Below are 9,825 nucleotides of genomic sequence, written 5' to 3' on the forward strand. Positions count from 1 at the left end.
TTTGTTTTTTTTGCCACGCCTTACAGGGATGTGATTTCATGATGAATTTTTACAGGCACTTAGAACTTTTGTCAATGTTTCTCTCAATTTTTTTTGATTTTACTGTTCATGCGGGAGCATATGAGCTCGGGTGCAGAATGGACTTTTCAAATTTATTCTCCATAAATTGACTAGGGATCAGAATAGAGTTGCCGATCGTCTGGCAAATTATAGTCGTATCGAGTGTACCACGGCACCGCCATGAGGATCTTCTGGCTTTTGACTGTAACTCTCTTAATTTGGAATAGAACTCCTTTCACCTTGCAAATAAAATTTATACGCCTTATCCTATGTACCTTGGAAGTTAATTTTCCAGTAGCTGAAAAGAAAGACGAATCTTTCCAACCTAAATGGCTAAATCTAACCTAACTCTTTTAGGTAGACCGTCACTTGCAAATCGCACCGACTGTGGGCCGCGTTGTCCATCGCTGGTGGCCCCACATGCAGTGTCTGCGCGACTCGCCGTCCGTCGTAATCCGGAGAGGCCCTTTTGCTCTCACACAAACCCGCGCTTATTTTCTCTCGGTTACCTAACTTTCGCCCCTCCTCCGATTCGGGTTTGGATCCCAGCGCCAGAGCTTGGCGGATGCTGTAGAAATGGCGGAGGCGCTCGCGTCCGCGGGTGGGCTCGCCATGGCGGCCTCGACCTCCTTCACGCCCGGCCAGGTGAGCCCTAAATCGCGCCTCGATCGGGCGTCGGCGCGGCATTGCTGCTCCGTGCGGATTCCTTGGGTGCTTCCTGGAGCTTGTAGGCGATTGGCGCGGGGCTGAAGTGGTAGCGGCGGGGATTTTAGGGGGGCGGGTGAGCGGGCAAGCAAGTGCAGAACTGCGGGGCGCGCTTTCTGTTTTAGGTGGTTGAAAGGAAGCGCTGGAGATGGCATGGTTGTGAAGTTTCCTCACGGGATTCGGTGTGCCTTTTCTTATTTGAGGGATTCCTAGATTGGTCAGTGAAATGGTTGCTGGCTCTGTTGCGCTCGCACTTGGTTGGTTATTGTTGTCAATGTGCAAGTATTGCTCGTTGGTTAGGATTTGGTGCTATTCTGATTGGAGGGGAACCAGTTAACCTCATTCAGGATTGAGAACCGTGGCTAATTTCTTTGTGTGTGTGTGTGTGTGTGTGGTGGGGATCTATGGACAGATTACTGATGTGTGTTTTGGAATGGTAGTATCTAATCTGGGGTGGAATTCTTTTTAGCCGTACGAACACATTGATGAATGAGGGCTGTAGATCTGGAGACATCAGATGTTAAGATAGCCATTAAGATCACCGGATTTCTCTGTTGTATTCTTGGGGAATATATGCTCATACTAGTGATTCAGTGAGTGTGTGCTAACCCACTTTATAGGTTTGGCCATTCACCCTATTGAATTCAATGTTGATGTGCTTGTTATACTATACATGATCGATCCTTGAGTTTAGTAACCGGTATGAGGTTCAGCGGGCCAATTAATTAGTATGCAAAACTGCAGAGTATTGTGGATTGCAATAGTACAAGGGCTGAAGTTTAAACAGCGCGTCTAGAAGGCTTTTTGTAACTTCCCCTAACTAAGTATGCATAGTGATGCTATTATCCCCCCATGAAGTTAATTTGTTTATTACAGATACTATAATTTATTTATTTCTGGGACATTGATCATTGGAACTGACAGAACTTGCTTTGTACTTTATCCCAGCTTTCTGCTTTTCTGGGATTTCTTTGGGTTCTTGCGGCCTGGGTGCATGCTGAGGTTCTCTTTCATGGGAAGAATGCTGCTTCACTTAAAACGTGAGTAAATTCTATTTTGATCATGGGAATGCTGCTAAGTTGTATCTCCCCTTTGAATGTTGTCTCTGAACAGAAATCTCTGCCTATGCTGCAAGTACCATAGGTCCATAGCTCAATATATCTTACTTTTTCTGGGGTTGATCTATTTTGTTCTTCCATCTTGAAATGAGTATTGGCACCATTATATGTTGCTTTTAATGAAACACTACTTTCTAGAAGGACTCTTAAGTAATGTTTCCTTCTCTTTGTCAGTAGACACTCGGACATCAATTTATCAGACATGGATAGCAGCTCAAACAAAGGAGAGGATCAAACAATGTTACTGGAGGAGGGTGGTCAAGTAGCTGGTGCAAAGCCAGTTTATGCTTCTTTCACATCACAGATGCTCAGGTTGCTTGTGAACTATAATTCTCGATGGCAATAATAAATGATTGTTTAAAATGTCAAGATTCAAATGCACTGACTTAGTTGGTTCCACAGACTTTTCTGTATGGACCAGATACTTCTTCTGGAGCATCGAGTGACACTGAGGGCAATGTAATCTACTTGCATTCTGTATTCGTTGATACTTGTCTGGTTGCATTATTCTGCTGACCGCTTGCCATTGGTCTATCAGATCCGAGCTTGGAGGCCATCTACTTTACTTTTACATATGCGACCGCACAAATATATTCGGAGAGTCTGAAAAGGTACTATTATGCTGATACTTGCTAGAAATGTATGCCCACATTTAAACACCATCTGAATGTATAGTTATATGGCATTATTATCTATTGTAAATAGCTTTCAGATTCTAGGTCTGCTGATGCTTTAGTATGTTGTTTTTCTGTAGAATCTTATGCTAAATTTTGATGTCCCTATGTAACATACTGGTAAAAATCAGATTCTTAGAACATGTCATCTTTTCTCACTTATTCAAGTTAATGCAAAATACTAGAAGCTGCATAGAAGGTGTGTGTGCGCAATATGCTATTTTCAATTGGATAACTTCTTTTTGTGTGTATCTACAGAATTACAGCCGAGATCTCTTCCTTTTCCTCTATTTTCTTCTTATCATCGTAGCAGCTATTACTTCCTTCAAGGTCCACCAAGATAAGTCCACATTCACTGGAAAATCTATACTATATTTGAATAGGCATCAGACGGAAGAATGGAAGGGTTGGATGCAGGTATTTTCATAGTTCATCTTTCTTATAGCATTTTGTCTGGCTTTTATTCTACTACCCGCCGATCATGCATGAATATTAATGCATCAGATTTTTCTAACGAGAATGTTTGACTATTCAGTTGTAACTGTCATCCTGAAGTGCTTACTTGCTTAATGCTTACCTCCTTCACCTTCATTTATAACCTGTTAGTTGTAAATAAGCTGATTAACCAAGGGCATCCATTTGCAACCAGCAAGGTTTTGATCTCTCTGCTAGCAGAGCACCACTTCTCAGCATTGCTTTGTTTCTTTCCAGGTGCTATTCTTGATGTACCACTACTTCAATGCTAAAGAGATCTACAATGCGATTCGTGTGTTCATTGCTGCATATGTCTGGATGACTGGATTTGGTAACTTCTCCTATTATTATGTGCGGAAGGATTTCAGTCTGGGACGATTTGCTCAGGTCCATTCTTAATTAGTCCAATTGTTCTTTCTTTTTATCCGCAGAACTTTACTAACATGGTTGCACCTTCAACAGATGATGTGGCGCCTCAATTTCTTTGTGGCATTCTGTTGTATTGTCCTAAATAATGATTACACACTATATTATATTTGCCCTATGCACACTCTTTTCACCCTCATGGTGTATGGTGCTCTTGGAATTCTAAACAAGTACAATGAGATTAGATCAGTGATTGCGATAAAATTTGTTGGGTGCTTCTTGGTAGTTATCTTGGTATGGGAAATCCCAGGTGTCTTTGAGATAGTCTGGAGCCCATTCACTTTTCTTCTAGGTCAGTTTTCCTTTGGTAACAGTTAGTGAGTTTGCTAGTCTATGCATTTTTTTCTTCAATGAGACTTAACAATGTTACTTGTCTTGTGTGCAGGTTATGATGATCCTTCTAAACCAGATCTCCCCAGGTTGCATGAGTGGCACTTCCGATCTGGACTGGATCGCTACATATGGATTGTGGGGATGATATATGCCTATTACCATCCAACGGTATGTTCCGTATAACTTGTTTTATGCAGTATGCTGGCATAACTGATATGTTTTTTTAGATCCAAAGATAGTTTCAATTTCGTCAGAATTATCAAAAGAGCGGGTGAAATGTGTTTGACATCTCCATGTCATAGGTTGAGAAGTGGATGGAAAAGCTTGAAGAAGCTGAAACAAGAACGAAACTCTATATTAAGGCCTCTATAGTTACAGTTTCTTTAACGGTAATTATCAAACATCTACAGCAAATTGTCCGTCATAGATATATTTTGATACGATCTGCTGGCTTTCTGGTGAACACAGGCTGGGTACTTGTGGTATGAGTACATCTATAAGCTGGACAAGATTACCTACAACAAATACCATCCCTACACATCCTGGATTCCCATAACGTATGTATTTTTCCTGTTTGTGTCGAGTATAAATCCATCTGTATACTGTTAAATCTGATTGATCCATGTGTGTTGCATTCAAAAGTGTTTACATCTGCCTGCGCAACTTCACTCAAGAATTCCGGGCGTGCTCTCTAACGCTATTTGCGTAAGTTTTGTGTTAACAGAGCAAATTGTATCTTTATATGACTAAATGTAATGCTAATGATCTATGAATATGCGACTAACACATGTTGATTTGTTTGTTCTAGCTGGCTTGGAAAGATTACACTAGAAACATATATATCACAGTTCCATATCTGGCTCAGGTACCATATCCAGTTTCCGTACTTTATAGGTTCTGCCATTTGTGCCACTGGATAATTGCCTTCAGATTTTAAATGACTGAAACTTATTTTGTTTGCTTTGATGACTCTCGAAGATCAAAGGTACCCAATGGGCAACCCAAGTGGCTATTGACGATAATCCCAGATTACCCACTACTTAACTTCATGCTGACTACTGCACTATATGTTGCGGTATGTACACCTTCCCCATGTATGACATTGAATTTAGTCCATAAAGCGACTTGCTTATGCCAGCATGTGTTTCTGCAGGTTTCCCATAGGCTCTTCGAACTGACTAATACTTTGAAGATAGCATTTGTACCTCGTGATAACAAGCACCTCTCGTACAATTTTGTCGCAGGGATTGCCATTTCAGTTGCACTCTACTCTGTATCATTTGCCTTAGTTGGCATAGCAGGATACTAGCAAATTTAGCCATTAGTTTGTTAGTTCTAGTTATATTCTAGGGTATCAACAAAGCTAGTTTGATTGTCGGTGAGATAAGTGTCAACAGGCACACCGCATAAACTGCTTCTCTTTCACCCTGGACTTGAGTCGGCGTGCCCGCGTTTTAGTCTTGAAGAGTGTAAAATGTACAATGTGCCCCAAGTGGGAATATGATAAGGGTACACACACGTACACATATGTACAAACATGTCCTGGACATTGTTGGTCGTGATTGTAATTCTTGCGGTTGAGTAATTGTCGTGGTGGGCGCACGGCAGATGCCAAGGGATGGCTAAAGAGAGGAGGAGGCTCGAGGGCGCTGCTGGACTCCAGAGGCGAGGTTGGCATGAGCGGGCGCGGGACGTCGGACATACCCAGGTTCGGGGCTCTCCGGAGAGATAATACCCCTAGTCCTGCCGAGTGTAGTTGGATGATCGATAATACAATGTTGCTCCTTGAGCTGTATGGAGGAGGAAGGAAGCTGGCTAAGGCTTGGGCTGCTCCTTCTCTCCGGTGTTGCTGTTTCGTGGCTAGTCCTCTCGCTCGCCCCCCGAATGATCGTGGGCTCCCGGGGGTTTTATAGTCCAACCCCCCCGGGGGTATAATGGTAATGTTACAAGTCGGTAGGTCAGTATTGTCGGTGTCCGGGGACCCGGGCTGGGTCCCGCTGAGGGCTTGTGGTTCGCCGGGTTCCCCTAGGTGCGGGCCTCGCATGCCTAGGGAAACTGTGCGCCGTCTTGTCGATCGTCAGGGCGTGGCCGAGTCGAGTCGCGTGCAGTGCTTTCCGTCAGGTTGCCGCTTGCTGTCATCAGCGGTGAGGGCGGGGGCACTGTAGCTACGTCGGCCCTGGTCAGCGGGTAGGTGAGGGGCACTGTTGCCACGTTCCTGCTGACCAGAGGCATGGGCGGGGCACTGTTGCATCGGTCATCGTTGATTGAAGTCTCGTCCCCATCATACGGCCTGGATGGGACGGGAGTTGACCCGCGGCTGGATTGCGTAGCACGCCATGGGTGGCGCTGGCTTGGTGAGGAGGCTTTGGCCGTGCCGGGTTCGGCTGTCTTGCGCTAGTTGTTGAGGCCGAGTCGATGTGTCTTGCCGGGTCGGCTAGTCTGGCCGGCTTGTGGGGCTTGGCCGGGTCGAGCGACCCGACCAAACGCGTGCCGGTATTGAGGGGCGGTGCCAGCCCCGTTGTTTTTTGAAGAGGATCCGGGTTCCGTTGCCTGCCCGGGGTCCATCCCCCCGACAGTAGTCCCCGAAGCTGTGAAGGTCCGCCGTCTTCGGATGAGTGGGCCTTCGCAGTTTCCTCCTTAAGCAAGGTGGATTCTGCGAGCGCCGGGTCCGGCAACACCCACTGTGTGCCGGTTTTCTCGAAAACCGGATCGTGGCATCCCGGCCGTGGCGGGGACCGAGAAGTCCGCCGAATCTTGGGGCAATCCCTCGGGCTCTGCGCGGGCGCCACGTGGTGCCCGGAAGTCGGAGGGGCCTGACAGGCCACGCGCGTGACGGGACCAGGCGACGGGCTGGGGCCCACTGCCGCGCGCCCTCGGCCCAAGCGCGCGGATTTATTGCGGCGTCCGGGGCCGGTTGCTCTTCCCCGGGCAGTTACTGCGCGCGTACGTGCGCACTTATTGCGGGGTAGTGGAACGGGCGTATGCAGACGATCCCACTTCCCCACGTTCAAACCGAGGGTTATAAATCGGGGGGCAGGGGGCGGCGGATATTATTCTCGCTCGCGCCCTCCTGTCCCTTTGCTCTCGCTCCGCTCTTTGCAATTGACGCACTGCGGCGCCCGCTGCTCCGAGCAGAACTCCTTCGCCGTCCATCTTCCTTCTTCTTCCTTTGACCATGTCGCTGCCATCGGGCTCCTGGATGGGTTCGAATGTCACCTCCGAGGACATCACCCAACTCCGGGCGACGCGACGCCTGCCACGGGAGACGGACGTCGGCGTCCGCCTGCCGCGCGGCGAGCAGAGGCGTCGGCCCGAGGGGCAGGAGCGTGTGGTCTTCCTCACGCACTTCGAGCGCGGGTTCGGGCTGCCGGCGAGCACCTTCTTCCGCGCGTTCCTGGAGTTCTCCGGGCTCCAGCCGCATCATCTTGGCGCCGGCGCCATCGTCCAGCTCTCCGGCTTCGTCACCCTCTGCGAGGGGTACCTGGGGGTCGAACCTACGATCGACCTCTGGGCGCGCTTCTTCTCCTTGAAGCAGCAGGGCCCGTCGGCCGGGGAGTTCGCCGATTGCGGCGCCGACGTCATCTCGAAGCGGTCGGGGGCGGATTTCCCCAAGATCCCGCTGGAGGATTCTGCCAAGAAGTGGCAAAACTCCTTCTACGTCCGCAACCTTGGTGTGGATCGCATCAACCTTCCGGCCTTCGCCATCGCACCGCCGCGGGCGAAGACGAACTGGGGCTACTCGCCCAGGCGCCCGTCGCAGGAGATCGTTAATCTCTGCGAGCGGGTGACGGTGATGAGGACGCAGGAGGGGCTCACCGGCACCGACCTCCTCGCCGCGTTCATCATGCGCCGGGTCCTTCCGCTTCAGGGGCGCTCCTGCCTCATCGGCGAAATGGTCGGCCTTCAAGACCCCAACCGCATGGGGTCGACGCGGCTGTTCGCGGAGCAGGTCGCGCGCGGCGTGAATGACATCTCCAAGGCCAACCTTGGGGAGGACTGGTGGTTCGGCAAGGCGCCGTACAACCAGTCGAGCCCGGCGCCGCAGGTGAGTGTCTGGTCTTCTTACTTTGCTGCCGCACACCTTCTCATCCGTCCTGACGCGACGCGGGGGGTACTTCTGAACGCGATTCGGCATCCTTACGCCCGGGCCCCGTCGCAGGTGGAGCCGGTGGCGCCAGAGGAGCCCGCGGCTCATGGCGGGGAGGAGGAGGCCGAGTCCGACGCCGGTGCTGGGCATCGCGCGGGTAAGTCTCGTGTTTTTCTTCATGTGTCTTGAATTGCTGACCGCGGCATGGAACGGTCGGTGCTGACGCCAGTTGTCGGTGTAGTGGCGTTGGGCGGGGGAGGCGGCGACGCGAGCGGAGCCGGGTCCTCGCACGGGGCAGCGCCGAGCCGCCCGCATGGGAAAGACAGCGCCGCGCCGCGACCCCGGGCCCCGAAGCGCACGGCGGACCCGGCCGGGGCCGGGAGGCCGGCCAAGAGGAAGCACGGCGGCGGGCACGGGAGGCCAACTCCGGTCCCGGTCTTGGCGGGGTAGGCTTCATCTCTTGTTTGCGCTCAGATTTTTTTTCTTGAGCTAGTCTTGTTTCTTTTCTGCTCATTCTGTCTTCTTCTCCAGGTCGCCAATCGTGCTGGCGAGGGCGGCGGCGGAAGCCGCGACCGCCGAAGGGGCCGCGTTCCGCAGGAGCCGGTCCGACCTTGCCGACCAGGCCGAGGTGGAGGGACGGGCTGACTCGGACCTCGGCCTGGATCCGAACGACGCCGAAGCCTTGGCCTGGCGGGACAGGAACCGGGCCGAGGCGGAGCTGGAAGGCGGCGTCAGTCCGTGCTTGGACCGACGCGGCGGCGGCATGGGCGCAAGCCGGCGCGGAGCCGGCCTGGCGCGAGATGCCGGAGGGCACGGTGGTGGCGGCGACGGTCTTCGAGCCGTCGTCGGTGAGGGAGCACGGCCGTGGAGGCTGGGCTGAGGTGGTGATCCCCGACCGGGAGGTCGTGGAGGTGGAGGATGACACCCCGCCGCGGGCCGACGTGGTCGAGTGAGCGGGGACTGATGGTGGTGGAGGCGGCGTCGCTTTGGAAGAGACGCTGCGGGCGGCGGTGTCGGAGGCGCCGCCGGTTTTGGAGGAGGCACCGCGGGCGGCGGTGCCGGAGGCCACCCCGGCAGCTGGGCCGGAGACGGCGACGCAGGGCGTCCCGGCGTCCGGGTCGTCGTCGGCGCTGGGAGGGGCGTGGAGGAGGTGCTGGTCGCGTCGCGAGCGGCCAGCGGGGAGTACGCCTTGGTGCCTCGGCAGGGAGGGCGCGGAGCGGGGGCGTCATTGTCTTCTGGCCTTAGACCCAGGAGGAGGCGGTGCTGGACGCCGTTAGTCGCTGCCTGCGAGGCCGGACGGAACGGCTCGAGGGCTTCGCCCAGGCCGAGGTGGAGCGGACGCGCGACCTGGAGCGCGCCGTTCTGGCAAGTCTTCTTGTAATTTCTTCTTTGTGGGGGCGCGCCAGCGCACCCACTGGGTGTAGCCCCCGAGGTTCGGGCCAACTACGTAGTAGTTGGGTCGAATCTTTAGAGTGTTGGCCTTGTTCTGATTTCTGCTTTCTTCAGCATCTCGACGCCTTCCGGGTCGCCGCCTACAATCGTCTCTTGGGCAAGCATCGGGAGCTCATGGAGCAGCTTGCCGCCAAGGAGGAGGAGCTCCGCGTTGCCGCAGGTATTCTTGTGCTCTTTTCTAGTGGGGCTGCGCTAGCGCACCCACCGGGTGTAGCCCCCGAGATTCTGGCCAACTGTGTAACAGTTGGGCCAAATCTTAAGTCTGGCTTTTTTCTTCTGTTGAGTCCTTCTTTTTCGCAGCCGAGGTGCTGTCCTGGCGGACTCATCTGCTCCGGGCCGGTCATTACTACGACCGGCTCGTTGCCGACACCGGCCGTCTTGGCGTCGAGGTGGCGCAGGCGAGGGCAGAGGCGGCCGCGGCTCGGCGGTCTCTCGACGAGGCCAACCGGCTGCATGAGCAGCTGGCGGGTCACAAGAGCCGCCTCAAGGCCGAGGT

The 9,825-nt window shown here is 52.6% G+C and overlaps 1 protein-coding gene across 2 annotated transcripts; it reads left to right on the top strand.

The window, feature by feature from the left end:
- Positions 1 to 452: 452 nt before the first annotated feature.
- On the top strand, positions 453 to 5,326 carry LOC109778378 (protein REDUCED WALL ACETYLATION 1). Of its 2 annotated transcripts, none has more exons than XM_020336933.4 (15): positions 453 to 705; positions 1,714 to 1,805; positions 2,058 to 2,195; positions 2,286 to 2,342; positions 2,422 to 2,494; positions 2,816 to 2,974; positions 3,269 to 3,418; positions 3,494 to 3,749; positions 3,843 to 3,958; positions 4,093 to 4,179; positions 4,259 to 4,347; positions 4,433 to 4,495; positions 4,599 to 4,655; positions 4,769 to 4,865; positions 4,944 to 5,326. In XM_020336933.4, exons 1-15 carry the CDS (start codon positions 637 to 639, stop codon positions 5,097 to 5,099), a joined length of 1,659 nt encoding a protein of 552 aa, XP_020192522.1. In that variant the 5' UTR covers positions 453 to 636; the 3' UTR covers positions 5,100 to 5,326. The 2 variants fall into 2 exon arrangements, with proteins under 2 accessions (XP_020192522.1, XP_020192523.1); XM_020336934.4 differs by having other exon boundaries at positions 2,061 to 2,195.
- Positions 5,327 to 9,825: the final 4,499 nt, after the last annotated feature.

Source organism: Aegilops tauschii, chromosome 4 (genome assembly GCF_002575655.3).
Source record: "Aegilops tauschii subsp. strangulata cultivar AL8/78 chromosome 4, Aet v6.0, whole genome shotgun sequence".
NCBI lineage: Eukaryota > Viridiplantae > Streptophyta > Magnoliopsida > Poales > Poaceae > Aegilops > Aegilops tauschii.

Bases quoted from the DNA above. Each gene is read 5' to 3' on its own strand.
- LOC109778378 (XM_020336933.4), top strand. From the start codon at position 637: ATGGCGGAGGCGCTCGCGTCCGCGGGTGGGCTCGCCATGGCGGCCTCG. The intron at 2,343-2,421 runs GTAATCTACTTG...TTGGTCTATCAG, and splicing joins CGAGTGACACTGAGGGCAAT to ATCCGAGCTTGGAGGCCATC. The intron at 3,959-4,092 runs GTATGTTCCGTA...TCCATGTCATAG, and splicing joins ATGCCTATTACCATCCAACG to GTTGAGAAGTGGATGGAAAA.